Source organism: Pan troglodytes, chromosome 1, assembly GCF_028858775.2.
Source record: "Pan troglodytes isolate AG18354 chromosome 1, NHGRI_mPanTro3-v2.0_pri, whole genome shotgun sequence".
Taxonomy (NCBI): Eukaryota; Metazoa; Chordata; class Mammalia; order Primates; family Hominidae; genus Pan; species Pan troglodytes.
The window spans coordinates 184,383,780-184,402,255 of NC_072398.2; the positions used below are offsets into that span (position 1 = coordinate 184,383,780).

The window sequence follows — 18,476 nt, forward strand, 5'->3', positions numbered from 1 at the left end:
AGATAGTTGTCCATGTTCTGCTCCCCCATCTCTATTAGCAAGAGCCCGTTACTTCCTCAGAGAAGACTGTGCTGTGGAAATCTTGCCTGCTAGAAAGTTCTTCATGACTTTGATCTGAAATGCTTGGGGAATGAAGTTGAATCACTTCTGTTCCCCAGCACTACACCTCTCCATTCAGATAATGGGCCCACCGTGGTTTACAAACAGACACAGACTTATTTAGAAAATTACAGTTGGTCACAGATGTCTGTGCCACATCATATCAGAGAAGTCTGAAGTCTCAATGAAGGAAGAGGATGTCATTGTGCTGCCCACTGTGCACGTTGGAGCTGTAAGGCAGAGCTAGGCTCTGCAGATTTGCTCACAGGCTCGGTGTGCAGTGGTTTGAGGCTCCAGATGGGTCCAGAGAGCTTTGCAGAGGCAGCTAGTCCCTTTGGAAACCACCCTCCCATCTGTTGGCTTATCTGTTCCTTCAGTCAGCATTTGACAAGCATCTCAGGTAAAAGTGTGGAGGGGGAGCAGCCCACCGTATCACAGGAGAGACAAAGCCTCCAGGTCCTCGAAGAAGTTAGAGCATCTAAGCAGGTGTGGGATAGCAAGGGCTTAGGAGTCAGCTCTGGACTGCAGGCAAATGTTTCATACCTCCCTATCTTTTGATGTTGTCATAAAGGTCAACTGAGATTATGTAAATAAATTATTATTGTTTATTTATTTATTTATTTTTTGAGATGGAGTCTCTCTCTGTTACTCAGGCTGGAGTGCAATGGCACAGTCTCGGCTCAGTGCAACCTCCGCCTCCCCAGTTCAAGTGACTATCCTGCCTCAGCCTCCTGAGTAGCTGGGATTACAAGCACCCACTACCACACCTGGCTAATTTTTTTGTATTTTCAGTAGAGACGGGGTTTCGCCGTGTTGGCCAGGCTGGTCTAGAACTCCTGACCTCAGGTGATCCACCCACCTCAGCCTCCGGAAGTGCTGGGATTACAGGTGTGAGCCACCACACCCGGCCGTAAATAAATCATTTAACACAGTATCTGCCAGAGAGTAAGTTCTCAGAAGAGGAAGAGCCTACTTCTGCCAGGGGGTCATGGAGGCAGCCTCTGAGCTGGGTGTCAAAGCTTTAGCTCCTCGCCACGGTGTCCTGCATCAGCCTCTCCCTCCAGCATGAGAAGATCCTTCAGTAGATGCAGTAAATGCTTACCCTTAAGGCAGAAAGAGGTGCCCACGGGAGGAGGAGCTGAGTAAGGTAGCTCTTTGTCTTGCCGGCTGCCTCAGTCTCCCCTGGGCAGCTGGGGGCAGCAGCCTCATTCACTTCCTTGGTGTTGTGCTTGGCCAGAGTGGAATGGGCTCAGCTGGGCTGGAAAGCCCTGAGGCCAGTCTGCTGCTTTGCCAACAGAGCCACAGTGCCGGTGTCACCAAGGCCTAGGCCAGACTTCTGCTGGACACTGGATTTGGACTGAGTGTGGCCTTGCATTCTCCCAGAGGACTCCTGCCAAGGGGCTGTTTGGAAGTCAGGTGGGTGTACATGACAGATTTTATTCTTCCCACAGATCATCGAGAAACAAGCAGGGCACAGTCGGAGTAGGGTGTTTCGAGAGGTGGAGACACTGTATCAGTGTCAGGGAAACAAGTGAGTATCATGTGATTCTCGCTGCTTCTCTGGGGGGACGCTTGGCCACAGAAGAGGAGGCTATTTCTTACCATCTCCTGACTCCAGCATTTAGCTCTCACTCCTGTCCCCACAAGGCAGGTACCTCCTTCCGCCCCTTTCAGTGTTAGGGAGAGAAAGGAAAAGCAGCAGTAACAGCAAAGGAGCTATTATCTCTTCTGAAATACTGTAAATATCATCAATTCAAGCAAGTTAGAAGAATGAACTATCTGAATCAGTGGTTGTTGGGGGGAAATGGAGTTTTATTTCTTTCAGTACCTGTGGAAACTAGGTTGACTGAGTGTTGCCTGGTAGAAATCTTTAAGGACTTGCCTTAATACCAAGATGAGGAGAACTGTTAAGAATATTTGCTGCTGTTTCTGCTCCTAGAATATTTACATATGTGCAGATACCACTAAGATCCTGGAACCTTCTAGATAGCTGGGTCCAGGTCATCTCTAGCCCCAGTTCATTCTGCCCACCACCAGCTCCAAATGAGCAGCTCTCCCACTGTGGCTTTAAATCAGGGGCACCTGTAAGACTCCACTTCCCCCTCTCTCCCTCCACGGCAGGGTCAGCGGGGAGCCAGTGGCCTGGTATTGATGGCTTTGTCATTAAGCTTGGAGGATTGGAGGACGGGGGCTGCTGTTGATTTAACTCCAGGCACTGCCTCCACAATCTTCTTTCAAATTAGGCCATTTTGCCCATCTTATTTGGATGCCTTCACACTAGTAAAAGCCTCATATCTCCCAAAGTAGTCAGCATTTTTTTTATGAGGGACAGATTTTTATTTTCAGCCCTGCAGCTTCTTAGTTCAGCATTAGAGACTCTACTTGGTTTATTTTATTCTGTAAAAGAAAAAAAGCCCACAACACCTCCAATATCCAGGCTGGTGGCTTCCCTACTGAGTTACAAGACGACCTTGTTGGCGGAGCACTGAAATACTCGGGCAGACAGAGAGTGCTCACCGGGGAAGGCCACAAGTGCTACAGTGGCCAGGAACACGGCCGTTTCATTAAGCAGCGCTTAGCAGTTAGGGTCTAGCGGTGCCCACGTTAGGCCCCAAGTCTATTTGACAGATGTTTCCATTTTCTCCAGGCAATGTAAATACTGCCCCGTGATTTATGGGCAAGAGGGAGGGCAAGTAATTATTTGCTGCTTGCCTCCAGGACACACACCTACTATTCAGTGTTATTAGCCGCAATTGCTTCCAGTCGGCTGCAGATTTTATTCAGTTTAATGTGACCGGGACTTTTTTATAACTCTACCTAGTGGGTTTTAGGGCTGGGGTTTGACAGCACAGACTTGGTGAAAACACCAGAGACTAAACATTATGGAAAGATAAGGTGACCTGAATCTTGCTAACACCATTGGCTGCTTCCATACGCGGGTCTTTAATAAGCATTCTGATTTCAAGTTGGTTTCTGCCCCACTACCAGGTGTTGTATATTTTTTTCATTGTATATTTGTAAGTAGACTTTAATATATAATACCATTTCCCCCCTTTTCCCTCTCCTCCTATTTTCCCTATTTAAGGAACATTTTGGAGCTGATTGAGTTCTTTGAAGATGACACAAGGTTTTACTTGGTCTTTGAGAAATTGCAAGGAGGTACTTACCGTTGAGTATGTGTGTGGACTTCTGATTAAGACCCAGGGTGGTGATCATCCATCATGAATCCCAGAGACTTCCAAAACGAGTCAAGCTAATAAAAAGGATGAAGGACTTAAAAACTGCCCTTGATTTGGGAGAAGGGAGGCCGGAGGGAAGGATGATAATTAGCATTTTGCAGAGCTTAGAATGTCACCTGTGTGGGTATTTTATAAATGCCTTTTCATTATAATAGGAGTCATATATAGATACATTTAGTCATCGATTTATCAATCCCGTTTTGACATGTTCACTGTTTAACTACATTAATTATGGGGTGGAAGCTCTCAAATACATTGTGAAGTCTAGAAAGGCTAAAACAGTGGAGAGGAGGGTCCTATTGTTTGGGACACAGACCCAGGATAAAGGGGAAGCCTGAGAACGTGCCATCCTTCAGATGGAAAGATGCCATCACCCACACACATAATCACTGGGGTGTATACTTAAGTTGCTTTTCTGACATAATGAGGTAGGGTAGAGAAACCCTTTCCCTTCCCATCACTCCCCCAATCTTAGGACACACTTGCAGGGATGTCTGGAGCTGCATGGAGGGCCACACGGAGGGGCTTGGTGGTTGAGGGAGCGTGCTTTAGAAACCAACACAGCTAAAGCTTATGTTATGTCTAGCTCCATCACTTACTAGCCATGTGATCTTGGGCAAGTCACTTAACCTTTTCTAAACAATATTCCCTTCTATAAAATAGAGATATTGATAGCACCTACCTCACTGGGTTGCTGTGAAGATTAAATGAGATAATTCATGTGAAATGCTTAGGACAATGTCTGGTAGGCACTAAGGGCCCAATAAATGTTGGCTGCTAATATTATTAAAACAATTTGGTATGCTGGGGGATGTCTTAGAAGTATGTAGAGTAGACCAGGTACAGTGGCTCACGCCTATAATCCCAGCACTTTGGGATGCCAAGGTGGGCAGATCACTTGAGGTCAGGAGTTCAAGACCAGCCTGGCCAACATGGTGAAACCCGGCTCTACTAAAAATACAAAAATTAGCTGGGCGTGCTGGCACATGCCTGTAAACCCAGCTACTCAGGAGGCTGAGGCAGAAGAATCGCTTGAACCTGGGAGGCAGAGGTTGCAGTGAGCCGAGATCACACCACTGCACTCTAGCCTGGGCAACTGAGTGAGACTCTGTCTCAAAAAAAAAAAAAAAAAAAAGTATGTAAAGCATTATTCTCTGCTTTTCCTTTTAACAGATTTGGAAACGAGGCTCACTACAGCAGAGCAAGCTAGGACCTAGTCATGAGCCGGTTTTCTGGGAATGTTCCCTAGCACATTGGGATCCGTTGTTTAATCTGGCAAGCGAACAATCTTTGGCAGTTCTTCCCCTTCTCTCATGCCCTCCCAATCCCCCCTAAAAAACAGTAGACATGTGCCATTTTTAGGACAGAGAGATAATACCTTCAGCCCAGAAACGCTGGCTTCTAGTAGTAAACATAAACCACATGAAGCCAAGCCACATGTTCCTGCCTGTGTCTGCCCCTGCACCATCCAATAACACATGACTGACTGTTAATTACATGTTTGAAATGCTACATGCAGATGAGCTCCTCTGTCGCCATATCAGTAAACTTAATGTAGCTTATTGAGGCCAGACCCAGTGTGGTTGGCTCAAGAGAGTCCATCCCTGCAGCAGTCAGACCACAAGTCCTGCTGGGGGATGTCTGCACAGACTCGGAGGCCTAACTGCCCTGGGCCTAAGTCCTGGCCTCACCCCTTACTGGTGCGTAATCTTGGGCAAGTTGCTCAACCATTTTTCTTTTTGGCTTCAGGATCTCCCTCTGTAAAACGAGAATAAGTGTACTACCCATTTTGTCCAATTGTGGTGAGAATAAGACAGTTTATTTCAAGAGTATTCCATAGCACATGGCACTAGTAACTACTCAGTAAATGTTAGCCATTGCCAACAAAACAATGAATGGGAAAGCTCAGGAGGAAAACCCATTTTTCCCCTCTTTTCCCAGGCCTTTACATGTCTGGCAAGGGTGTGGCGTTTCCATTTGAAAGTTTGTGCTCTTGTTTGGATCAGAGATCAGATGCAGGGGAGAAAATGTTGCTGCAGAAAGGCCCCCTCAGCTCCAAGTGCCTTCAGTTTTATTCCTTTTGATTGCAGAAGCCAAATCAGCCTCAGCGTCATTAGTGTTTTTTGGCCCTATTTATAGTTGTTCTCTCTCGCTTCTGAGCTCCTCATAGACAGGTACAGAAGAGAGCAGTCCAGTTTTGTTTAACAGACATACAAGCTGGTACCTCCTCCGTGCCAGGCCCCACACTTGGAGCTGGACAGGTAGTGATGAGTCAGCGATGAATCCCTATGTCCCCACCCCAAGTTTTCCAAACTTGGGAAAACTTGGCCTCTAAGAAGTTATACGGCCAGGCGCAGTGGCTCACGCCTGTAATCCCAACAGTTTGGGAGGCTGAGGCAGGCGGATCACTTGGTCGGGAGTTCGAGACCAGCCTGACCAACATGGTGAAACCCCATCTCTACTAAAAAAAAAAAAATACAAAAATTAGCTGGACATGGTGGTGCCTGCCTGTAATCCCAGCTACTCAGGAGGCTGAGACAGGAGAATTGCTTGAACCCGGAGGCGGAGGTTGCAGTGAGCCGCGATCGTGCCACTACTCTCCAGCCTGGGTAACAGAGTGAGACTTCATCTAAAAAAAAAACTTATACTTACTAGAGCCCAAAAAGGCATTCTTCTATGTCCCCTCTGCTCCCCAGGTTCCATCTTAGCCCACATCCAGAAGCAAAAGCACTTCAATGAGCGAGAAGCCAGCCGAGTGGTGCGGGACGTTGCTGCTGCCCTTGACTTCCTGCATACCAAAGGTGAACCCAGCCTTTGCCTTGGTGGGTGGGTTGGGCTGGCCAGCCTCTGGGTACCAAGGGAGGTGGTAGGCCAGGCAGAGGGCTGGTGCAGGAGATGGTGTGGCTGGAAGGCAGCTTGAGGTGTGAACATGCTCACCCATGGGAGCTGGGGGAGAAACAGTCCAGGATGGCTCCTAGGCTTATGCTGCGGATGGTGGGTGGGTGGTGAAGCTGTTGAGCAGCACAGGGATACAGGAGAAAGAGCAGGGAGGAGAAAGAATAAATTTCACATTGAACAGGGTATGTGTGACTGTGTGTGGATGATGTTTCTTTTCTTAGATTCTTATCGTGTAAGGAATATAAAGCTCATACACAATACAACATTCTTAGTGTGAATATCTTGATGTTATTCCTTCTAGTCTTAAAATACACCACCTCTGTCTCTTTTCAAAATTGGCATGATAGGATATATGTAGTTTAATATATCTTGTTCACAGTAAATGAAAAATCTATTTTTCTTTTTCCTTTTTTTTCCTTTTTAGACAAAGTCTGTCTCTGTCACCTAGGCTGGAGTGCTATGGCGCCATCAGGACTCACTGCAGCCCCAACCTCCCTGGGCTCCAGTGATCCTCCCACCTCAGCCTCCCAAGTAGCTGGGACTACAGGTGTGTGCCACCACCTGGAAATTTTTGTATTTTTTTGTAGAGATGGGGTCTCCCTCTATTGCCCAGGCTGGTCTCAAACTCCTGGGCTCAAGCGATCCTCCTGCCTCAACCTCCCAAAGTGCTGGGATTACAGGTGTGAGTCACTGTGCCCAGCTTATACTTTTCTATTAACATGTACATTTGAGGTATCTGTTGAAAAGCACATTGGTAACTCACAGGTTACTAGTATTTGATTTACGCTTCAGGTTACAGCCCCTTTCCTATGACTGATTATTCAGGAACTTTTGTAGTGAATTGAATCTTTCCACAAATTGTTTTTACATTTCCATAAATCTGTTTGACTATTACATACTTTTTTTTTAATTTGCCTGACAGCAGTACCCTGGAAAAAATGAATTCTGGTTTCACTTTTCTTCTAGCTATGTGTTCTCTCAGTAATAACGCCTACCCTATGGTGAGAATTTGAGATAATAACATCATCGACTGTAGTTAACACTGTATAGCACTTGGTATGTGCTAGGCACTATTCTAAGCTTTTTATAGATGAAAAATGTGTATCTTGTGTTTGTATTGTATATGTGCAGCATAGATGGAGCATAGTTCCTGGTATGTCATAGTTCTTCAATAAATAACGATTTCCTCCATCCTCACCTCCCACCAGGAAGAAAGCATTTTTATTCCTAATATTAATTCCCTTAAAGCATTCTGCCTGGTGGGGGTGGGAGTGAAATGAATAACTTGTGACTTAGGTCTGCCCCCTCTGCTGTTGCAGATGTTGGCCAGCCATGTTGGTTGTGGGTGCCCGGGACCAGTGGTAGGCATGCCCCTCACACATCCCACCTGGTGCCCACAATCCGGTGCAGACCAGTGTGGCGCGTATCCAGGAGGTTCAGGTTCATTGACCCCACCTCCCTCCTCCAGTGGCTGAAAGAGGTCTGCATACTGACAGTGCCCACGTTGGGGCCCTGACTTGCACCTAGGATGAAAACTAGAAGGGGGTGTCTGTACCTTCCGCAGCATGATGAATAGCATCAGCTCTGTTTCTGAAAGCTGGGATGCATAGAGGTAACACCTGCCTGACAAAGATTTACAACTGCTCCCCAAGCTGCCTCTGTAGATTGCAAAACTGGGTCACGCTTTTTACAAGATCCACACCTTGGAGGGGGTGGTAAAGGCAGGTTTTATTATTTATTTATTTACAAGAATGCACCGAAGGGAACAGAGGCCGGTGGTGTCTTAGGAGTTCTGAGGCGCTTGTTAACATGTAGCTGGCCAGCTGCCCGTGTGACTAGAAGTTGGAGGGGATGAAAAACGATTTCCAGCTGAACTTGGCTGTTTGCTAAATAACTTCACACGGGGAAGATGAATTGGGCAAGAATGGGTCAGCCCTGAAACAAGTTCCATACTTTTAAATACTGGACACACTGCAGCTCAACCTCTGGGAAATGAACCGGAGCAGCTCGATGGCTGCTGTGCTCACACGGCAGCCCCATTATTACAGCCTGGCTCTCTGAGTTCTTAGGCTAAGGGACGACTGGGCCATGGGCGCCTATTTGGAGAGTAAGGCTCCATGTGTGGCTCATGATCCTTCTGTGGGAGCACTTGCTGTAATGGAAAATATCTTTCACTTTTAGTGCAGCGAGCTGCAGAGCAGTGCTACTCAATTTGTGCAGCCTGGACTGAGTTGCTCTGGGTTCTCGTTCAATTAGGTGACTGATGAAGTTACTGAGCTTGCTGGAGCTCAGGCTTTTCTTCTTTAGTGAAGTGCCTCCCGTGGCCTGGGCCAGGCTTTTGCCTTCTAGTCGGGAATCGGAGGACTGCTGAAAAAGTTGATCACCGAGGGAGTTTTAGTGAAGCAGATTTTGCTTTTCCCATCACCGCGAGAATCCGCTGCCGCTTTCCAATACTTCCAACTGTAGCTCTGACTCTTGCTCAGCCTTCCAGCCCTGTCTCTGTGCTGCATATGCTGTGGAAGGAAAGACGAAAGGGAGGTTTCTGTGTCCTCCACCAAAACACCATGACCCTGAGTTAGTTCTTTGTCCCTTTCTTTGGTTAGAAGAGGGCTCTCCCCGAGGTGCCTTCTTGGCCAGGTCAGCAGGTTAACCCCTCATGGGCTAAGCTGCTATCTCCAGTCGCCTTCAGGAGGCCTGGCCAAAGTGCAGAGGTTTTCTCTTAAAAACAGCAACCCTCGGTGGGCCTAGCGAGGTGGCTCACACCTGTAATCCCCATGCTTAGGGAGGCCAAGGGAGGAGGATTGCTTAAGGCCAGGATTTCAAGAACAGCCTGGCTATAGCGAGACTCCATCTCTATTTTAAAAAACAAAAATAACAGCATCCTGGTGCCAAAGCAGTCTTTGCTCTGCTGCTGGCAGGGCTGCCTTGGACATGCAAAGCAGGTGAGAAGGGAATAGGTCACTTTGGGAGATTTGGTAACTAACACTTGCTCCTCTGAACATTCAGACAGTTGCACTGAAGGAATTTTTTTTTTTAATCGGCCATACAAGAAGAAATGAGGTAGAGCAGTTAAGCCCCCTGAGATGCTCTTAAACAAGGCACTAATTATTTCTGCATTGCTGTTCCAAGCATTGCCGTTTGCAGAGCTCTCTGCTCTGCTCTGCATTAGGCCTTCTTCTTGGTGGTCACTGTGGTACTGAGGGGTAGGCTGGCTGGGATTCATTTAGCCCTTCTTATCCCTGCCAGACTTCTAAAGCCTCCTCTTCAAAAGAACCCGCAGAATCAACTGTGCTTTTGGTTTGTGTCGCTGGTTACTTCTGCCTCCTGCAGCTCGTTGATTTTTTAATGTACCATAATTGGGAATTAATCTGCGAACTACAGCATTTGGAAAAAATTAATTGTGTGTGGAATGTTTGATAATTATGTGCATATGTTAACCATTTTTTTGCTCTTTGTCATGTCAGGCATTGCTCATCGTGATCTGAAACCAGAAAATATATTGTGTGAATCTCCAGAAAAGGTACTTTGGGCCTGATTTGGAATGTTATAGTTTATACTTACCGAGGAAGCCACCCTTGCTTTCAGGATGGATTGTTAGCAGTTCCGTTGGCCTCAGACACCAACTTGAACTGATCGTCTTGGACATGTGAGAATGTTACACTTACTGTGTGATGTTTCTGCCCATCCTCGTCCTTTCTTCGCTCTTGATCATCAGTGTGATTGATATAAGCCTGAGAGTTTGGAAAATATATGAGACCTGCACAAAATTAATATTTTCTAGTCTAATGCACCTATCTTTATATCAGTTGATGGAAGTCGTAAATACTTTTTTTTTTTTTGAGACGGGGTCTCACTTTGCCACCCAAGCTGGAATGCAGTGGCATGATCACAGCTCACTGCAGCCTCGACTTCCCAGGCTCAAGTGGTCCTCCCACCTCAGCTCCCCAAGTAGCTGAGACAACAGGCATGTGCCACCACACCTGGCTAATTTTTGTATTTTTAGTAGAGACAAGGGTTTCACCATGTTGGCCAGGCTGGTCTCGAACTCCTGAGCTCAAGCAATCCACCTGCCTTGGCTTTCCAAAGTACTGGGATTACAAACGTGAGCCACCACGCCCAGCCAAACAACTTAATCTTATGTGAAGCAGATCTCTTTAAACGGAAGTGTATGAATTTGACAAATTCTGTGTTTATTAGGAGAGATTTAGGCCCTGGTGGTGTTGGGGCCCACGTTCACAGCTCTGCGTGTATATACATGTGTGTATTCAAGAGCATATATATTGTGGTCTGGATGAAGCCGTGGCTCATAAATAAGGGGCGGCCTTGAATGAATGAGTCAGTCTGCTACTCACAACTCTTTTATGGGGAATAATAATGGATTCGCTCAAATAAGATCTTGTGACTTCTGTCACTGGTTCTGTCGTAGACCTTTATAATTTATCATTATTATGATGATTACTACTAATAATTACAGTGAACACTTCTTGAGTGCTTACATTGTGCCAGGCACTTGTATTTATTTCATGTTTATGAAATATCATGAGGTAGATACTATTATTACCTTCATTTTATGGACGAGGAAACTGAAACTCAAGTCAGGAAACATGTATAGCCAGTGAGTCATGATCGCACCACTGCACTCCAGCCTGGGCAGCAGAGACTCTGTCTCAAAACAAGAACGTGAGGAAAGGCAAGGTGAAAGAGAGGAATAATTGGGACCAGGCAGTGGCTCACGCCTATAATCCCGACACTTTGGGAGGCTGAGGCGGGGGGATCCCTTGAGGCCAGGAGCTTAAGAACAGCCTGGGCAACAAAGTGAGACCCCATCTCCACAAAAAATTTAAAAATTAGCTGGTCACAGCAGTTGCATGCCTGTAGTCCCAGCTACTCAGGAGGCTGAGGTAGGAGAATTGCTTGAGCCTGGAGTTTGAGGCCAGCCTGGATGATATAGTGAGACCCCGTCTCTTAAGAAAAAGAGAGGTTAAGTTTCAAAGGACATTATCTATCAAGAAAGTGAAAAGACAATCTACAGAATGTGAGAAAATATTTGCAGATCATGTATCTGGTCAAGGTTTAATTTCCAAAATATATAAAGGATTCCTAAAACTCTACAACAAAAAGACAAACCAATTTAAAAATGGACACGGGACTTGAACAGACATTTCTCCAAATAAGGTACACAAATGTCCAACAAGTACATGAAAAGATGCTCAACATCCTTAGTCATTAGGGAAATGCAAGTCAAAACCACAATGAGATACCACCACATACTACTAGGTAGGCTGTAATTTAAAAAATGGAAAATAGTGTTGTTACGGTTATGGAGAAATCGTAACCCTCATACATTGCTGGTAAGATTATATAATGGTGCAGCTTCTGTGGAAAAGTTTGGCGGTTCCTCAAAGGCTAAACACAGAATTACCATATGACCCAGCAATTCCACTCCTAGGTATTACCCAAAACAATTGAAAACAGATACTTGTATAGCAGTATTCATTACAGCATTGTTCACAACAGCCAAAAAGGTAGAGACAACTCAAGTGGTCATCAGCAGCTGAACAGATAAACAAAATGTGGTACATACATTCAGTGGAATACTAGTCAGCCATAAAATGGAATGAGGTTTTGATACATTCTGCAACATGAATGAACCTTGAAAACATTATGCTAAGTGAAATAAGCCAAACATAACAGGACAAATATTGTGTAAATCTACTTATATGAAATATCTGGAATGGGCAAATTAATAAAGACAGAAAGTCTTAATTAATAAAGTCAGATTGGAAGTTACCCAGGGCTAGGGGAAGAAAGAATGGGAGTTACTGCTTAATGCGTATAGAGTTTCTGTTTGGAGTGATGGAAAAGTTTTAGAAACAGATCGTGGTGATGGTTGCACAACCCTGTGAATGTACTTAATTAATGCCACTAAACTGTCTACTTAAAAATGGCTAAAATCTCATATTTTATGCTTTATATTTTACCACTAATAAGAGGCTAAATGAAAAAGAAAAGAAGAAAAAATAGAGAAAAGGGGAGGGAGGAAGGAAGGAGAGAAAGAAGTCGAGGGACTTGCCCAGGCTTCCCGGCGAGGACATGGGTCTCAGAGAACCAGCATTTAGTTCACTCGCTGTGCTGCTTACATGCCATGTAGGCCATTCTCATCCATTCTCATGTGTGCACCCAAACTGCCCTCCTGGTTGGCTCCAGAGATGAGGCACCTCTCTGTGGTCTCAGGCACAGCATCCAGTTCTGGTGGACTTGGTTACTGTGTTGATGCCACCTACGGTGACCAACCATCCCAGTTTTCCCAGGCTTGAGGGGTTTCCTGGAACGCAGGAGTTTCCGTGTTTAAACTGATCAAGTCCCAAGCAAGCCACCCAAGACAAGTTGGTCACCCTAAGCCACCTGAGGCGGTCAGAGGTTTTACTGAAAGCTCCTTTACACTCCACTGAATGGGCTGCAAGAAGTCTGTCTTCTCAGGAGTACACAGTAACTTCCCTAGCTGCTGTGCTGCAACCTGTACCATCATTTGCCAGCAAGAGTTCCATACTTCCTTTAGTCTGAGTTCACAATAATCTGACACCAAATAGTCCACCCATTTTTCCCTTAGTTGGGAAATAAGAGAGCTCAGGGAATAAGACACTTGGGAAGAAATCCTCAGGGGACTTCTTGTTAACCTCCGGAGAGCAAACATGACCTGATAAAACCAGCTGCAGTGTGACAGCCATGGAGCCATGCACCCGTACAGCCATGCCTGGCTCCTCTTGCCCCGTAGTTTCTTATATCTGTGACCCTGTCTTCTGTTTTCCTTTTCAGGTGTCTCCAGTGAAAATCTGTGACTTTGACTTGGGCAGTGGGATGAAACTGAACAACTCCTGTACCCCCATAACCACACCAGAGCTGACCACCCCAGTACGTATGCTTCCTCTGGGCTCCTAAGTATTTGGAGTGTTTCCCTGATCCAGAGCTGGGAGGTCCAGAACAGAGGGTTAAGGATGGAAAACCAAGTGGACCTATCTTCCTGCTGCCTGAGTGATCATTTTGCTTGCTGCTCTGTGTTCGTGGCTCTCAAGCCTCCCCGACCCCTTAGTTGCTAACGAAACTGACAATTGGACTGTTAGTTTGGGGTGGGTCCTCTCTGCTGATGAAGAGACAAATTATATCTATAAGCACAGGCTGGCCGTTTGCAGTGGCTCATGCCTGTAATCCTAGCACTTTAGGAGGCTGAGGCAGGCAGATCACCTGAGGTCAGGAGTTTGAGACCAGCCTGACCAACATGGAGAAACCCCATTGTACTGAAAATATAAAATTAGCCAGGCATGGTGGCGCACACCTGTAATCCCAGCTACTTGGGAGGCTGAGGCAGGAGAATCGCTTGAACCCGAGGGGCGGAGGTTGCGGTGAGCCGAGATAGCACCATTGCACTCCAGCCTGGGCAACAAGAGCGAAACTCTGTCTCAAAAAAAAAAAAACAAAAAACAAAAAACACAGGCTGAACCCTGACTCCTGACCCAGGTGAAAATGGACCCTACTCCCAGGCCAGCCCTTTTGCATATGAGCATTTGGGTAGTTCTGTAAGTCCTATTCCCACTGCTGAAGGCACAGCGCAGCCCCCTTGTGATGGGGGATGGAGAGCTGTTCTCCCTGACTGGACAGGATAGTCTCTCTGTGGTGGGAACTGTGAGGTCTCAGGCTATATGCACATGGGATCGCTTGGCCAAGTTAGCCTGTTTGCTTCTCTGATTTCACATTTCATGACCAGATGGTGCTGCTTGGAGCTACTTCTTCCTAAAACATCTCTTGTATAACTAATAGAGTATAATTATGATTCTTTTGAGATTTGTATGCTTCACAAGTAAATTTTCCTAATAACCCTTTTTTTTTTTTTTTTTTTTTGAGACAGAGTCTTGCTCTGTTGCCCAGGCTGGAATGCAGTGGCGTGATCTCGGCTCACTGCAAGCTCTGCCTCCTGGGTTCATGCCATCCTCCTGCCTCAGCCTCCCGAGTAGCTGGGACTACAGGTGCCCGCCACCATGCCTGGCTAATTTTTTGTATTTTTAGTAGAGACGGGTTTTCACCATGTTAGCCAGGATGGTCTCGATCTCCTGACCTTGTGATCCACCCGCCTCGGCCTCCCAAAGTGCTGGGATTACAGGCGTGAGCCACCACGCCCGGCCCCTAATAACCCTTTTAAGACATGCCCTTTAAGGGCATATTTAATATGCCTGTGTTGTATCTTATTCTAAACAACATTATCAGGAATGTTTCTTTCTTAGCTTCTAACACACTGGACTACCTTGTTTTCAAAGTCATTAATTCTAATTGACAATAACAAAGAAAATATCCTCTCTTGAGAACACTTACCATCTTTCAGTCAAATTAGTTTTGCAGGGTGTGTGGAGGCGGGAGGTGGTTGTTTCTTGGTGAGCCTGAAATAATGAAGAGTGGAGCAAAAAGAACGTGTTTTATTCCTATCAGCCGCTTTCTACACAACGGTGAGAGAAAGGAATATTGGATTCTGGTCCTAGGGCTGCCATTGATGTGCTCAAACAGATCCCTGTCCCGTTCTTGGCCTTGCCCTTGCCATCTATAAATGGGAGGGGTGGGAAGGTTGGATTTGTTCTAAGAGCTTTGTAGTTTTGATGGTCTCTTAATTGTTACACTTCCTGCTCTGAGCTAGCAGGGGAGCATGACAGGATTCACTTTAAGAAATCTTGCTGTGTGGAACTGGATCTCCTTCCCAGAGCCATATTCTTGGTGCATTTAAGTACCTGTACATGAAATATCTGTTTATAGGAAGCTGAAGCAGGGGGAGATTCCTGGAACTTCTTGGCCAAGGGTCTTTGCCTACTGGAGGAGGAACTGGAAGGATAAGGTGACCTGAGCTGCTCCTCTGGATGATGGAGAATGATGGAGCTCAGTCTGCAGATGCCTTGGTGGCATCAGGCGGCTCACTGGCTGGCCTTCCTGATCTGTATCCCATCCTTCCAGCCTCCTGCTCCAGTCCCATCACAGTCTGCTCTCTGCCATCCCCTCTGCTGTAACTAAGCCTCTCTGTTCTCTGCCATCTCCCCCTCCCCCAACCCTGGCCCCCACAGTGTGGCTCTGCAGAATACATGGCCCCTGAGGTAGTGGAGGTCTTCACGGACCAGGCCACATTCTACGACAAGCGCTGTGACCTGTGGAGCCTGGGCGTGGTCCTCTACATCATGCTGAGTGGCTACCCGCCCTTCGTGGGTCACTGCGGGGCTGACTGTGGCTGGGACCGGGGCGAGGTCTGCAGGGTGTGCCAGGTGAGTGCGGCCCCAGGGAGCACTGCGTAGACCCTGCTAGGGGTCAGTGTGGTTGGGGGATGCCAAGCAGGACTGGGCTGGGAGAGCGTTCCTGATCGGGATGGGGGCTCGTAGTGCCCTCTCCCCCTCCTGTCACGGTGGCCACAAGGTAAAATAGAGATAATCAGACACTCCGCCCAGCTGGGAGTTCAGGGCAGGATTGTTAGAAGATCATGCCTGAACTGACTCTTTTTTTTTTTTTGAGATGGAGTCTCGCTCTGTCGCCCAGGCTGGAGTGCAATGGCACGATCTCGACTCACTGCAATCTCTGCCTCCTGGGTTCAAGCGATTCTCCTGCCTTAGGCCTCCCGAGTAGCTGGGACTACAGGCGCCGGCCACCACGTCTGGCTAATTTTTTATATTTTCAGTAGAGACGGGGTTTCATCATGTTAGCCAGGATGGTCTCCATCTCCTGACCTTGTGATCCTCCCGCCTCGGCCTCCCAAAGTGCTGGGATTACAGGCGTGACCCACCACGCCCAGCCCTGAACTGACTCTTAAAGGGTGCATCCTGCCCTGGGGAAGAGGGACAAGAATCACAAGTAGAAGGAACAGCACGGGCATAGATGTGGGCACATGAAATAGCTGGAGTGTCTAGGAAGGAAGAGTGGAGTAGTAGGTTGGTGGTAGTGGGAGATAAGGCCTGAGAGGTTCACAGAGAGTCCTCTAGGAAGAGCCAAGGAATTTGGGCTTTGTTCTATGGGCGATCTCCACTCATCACCCATCCAGCCCACCAAGGGCATAGCCATCCTGGCCTGCCAAGGGCATTCTATATAGTTTGATCATCTAGGGGACAGTGCGGGGTGAGTCTGGGAAGAGGCCCCAGTCTGTGGCATCCCCAAGCCATGAGCTGCAACTACAGCTGAGATCAATTGAAGCCGGTTGATCAAAACAATGACAGGCACATCCTGCCCATCCCTGGCAGTGTGGCCTCAGGAGGAATCTTTTGTACCTAGAACAAGCTGTTTGAAAGCATCCAGGAAGGCAAGTATGAGTTTCCTGACAAGGACTGGGCACACATCTCCAGTGAGGCCAAAGACCTCATCTCCAAGCTCCTGGTGCGAGATGCAAAGCAGAGACTTAGCGCCGCCCAAGTTCTGCAGCACCCATGGGTGCAGGGGGTGAGTGACTCCAGGGAGGGGTGTTTTCCACCACTTCAGGCCTGTGGCATGGCCACAAGGAAGCTGTCATGCCAGTGAGTGCTGAGCACCAGCCTTGTGGCTGGTGCAGCTGAAGAGGACAGCGTCTATCCCTGAGTGTGTAGAGTGAATCGACGACTCCTGTTACCCCAGACTGAGCCCCTTATAGGCCATAGAGTTGGCTGTAAACTTGGCCACAGACTAAGCCCCAACAGAGTCCTCTGGGGATTTGGTACATGCACCCAGCCCCGCAAGCATCCTATTGTCATTTGAAGTCTGTAGCATCCTCCTCTTATATAGAAGCATCATTCGCTGAGAGCACCCAGAAGTGAGCAAGGCCGTGCTGCGCTGATTGTTGTGTGGCCGAGTTGGGGCACATAGGTTCTCCTCATGGTCTGGGAGTCTGGGTACAGCTGGCCTGAAAGGCAAATGATCGTATTTTTTCCCTAAGCTTAGAATTCATGTCTTCACTAGAAAACATTTTTAAAAATCCTCCTTGGCTACTCACAATACCTGACCTCTGCCCTCCAAGGGGTCTGCCAGATGCTCCCATGACTTACTGGTCTCCTTGGTGTGCCAGGCCCTGGCCAGCCTCAGTGACCCTACCAGTGGAAGGAGGCAAGCATTGCCATCCTATGTTACAGATGGGGACCCAGTTTGAGTGTCTAACTGGCTCATTCCCAGACCCATAAGTGAGCACCTGCCACATGCCAGAGGGACAAGTGAGACCCAGTCCCTGTCTCTGTGCTCTAGTGGAGAGAAGTAGACAAGGGGATAAGTTACAGCATGATAAAGGCTTCTGAAAAGTGCTAGGGGCACAAAGGGATCAGGACCCCACTCCCCACCCTGGGCCTGAGACTGAGGCAGGAAAGTGGCAAGGAAGGGGAAATGTGTGTCACAGGGGAAGTGACCCTTGAGCTGGGTCCTGGGGGATGATTAGGACTTTGCCAGGCAAAGGGAAAGAGGGGCTCTCCATGCAGAAGCAGCTATGTTGGGGGCTGCGGCTGCAGATTGTACCTTTCTTGCTCTCTGCTTGGGAGGCCTGACCCTGCAAGCAAGCATAGCCATTTCCCTGTGCTGCGCCAGCAGCCTATAGTAACCTACCCACTGCTGGCTTGGGTGGGGCAGTTCTTGAAAGGAGGGAGCAGTGCTTTACCTACACATCTGTCCTTCCCATTCTAGCAAGCTCCAGAAAAGGGACTCCCCACGCCGCAAGTCCTCCAGAGGTAAATGCTCTGACCACCCCCACGCCATGCTCTTCCTCAAGCTCTCAGCCACCATGGGGGTGGGGGCCGGGAGAGCCCATCTCTAGGCTCAGGTAGCTTTCTCCAAAGGGGCTCCCTGCCCATTTCCCCTCCTCACTCTCTTTTCCTCTACTCTGGATCTATCTCCCACCCTTCCCTTCCTTCACCTAGATTGGTTCCTCTGCCCTCCGGCACCTTAAGGCCCCTCCTAGCACTGTTGGCAGGAAAAAAAACCTGTTTTGCCCATTGAACTGTAACTTACAGCCCAAAGACAGACCTTACCCATGGGTTATTCACACAAGGCTTCCCTCTACCCTTGTATTTAATGAAAGGAGCAGAAGTGAGGAGCACGTACGGTACTAGACGGACAGTGATAATAGTGGCCACCAGGATTAAGTCCTTACCATGGCCAGGCATGGTGGCAGGTGCTGTAATGCCAGCTACTTGGGAGGCTGAGGCAGGAGAATCGCTTGAATCCAGGAGGCGGAGGTTGCAGTGAGCTGCGATCGCGCCACTGCACTCCATC

General features: G+C 47.7%; 1 protein-coding gene across 24 annotated transcripts in view; it reads left to right on the forward strand.

Annotated features, from left to right (window-relative positions):
• The window catches only part of MKNK1 (MAPK interacting serine/threonine kinase 1), a 46,875-nt gene that overhangs the window by 26,120 nt on the left and 2,279 nt on the right, over window positions 1-18,476 (forward strand). For 14 of the 24 annotated variants that reach the window (XM_001162516.7, XM_063781043.1, XM_063781052.1 and 11 more), the window contains 8 exons: window positions 1,551-1,630; window positions 3,185-3,258; window positions 6,035-6,139; window positions 9,701-9,756; window positions 13,053-13,148; window positions 15,335-15,529; window positions 16,524-16,688; window positions 17,889-17,932. In XM_001162516.7, coding sequence (XP_001162516.1) covers window positions 1,551-1,630; window positions 3,185-3,258; window positions 6,035-6,139; window positions 9,701-9,756; window positions 13,053-13,148; window positions 15,335-15,529; window positions 16,524-16,688; window positions 17,889-17,932 — 815 coding nt within the window. The remainder of the gene's footprint in view (window positions 1-1,550; window positions 1,631-3,184; window positions 3,259-6,034; window positions 6,140-9,700; window positions 9,757-13,052; window positions 13,149-15,334; window positions 15,530-16,523; window positions 16,689-17,888; window positions 17,933-18,476) is intronic. The other 10 variants (XM_063781106.1, XM_054682716.2, XM_063781095.1 and 7 more) reach the window with 1 other exon arrangement.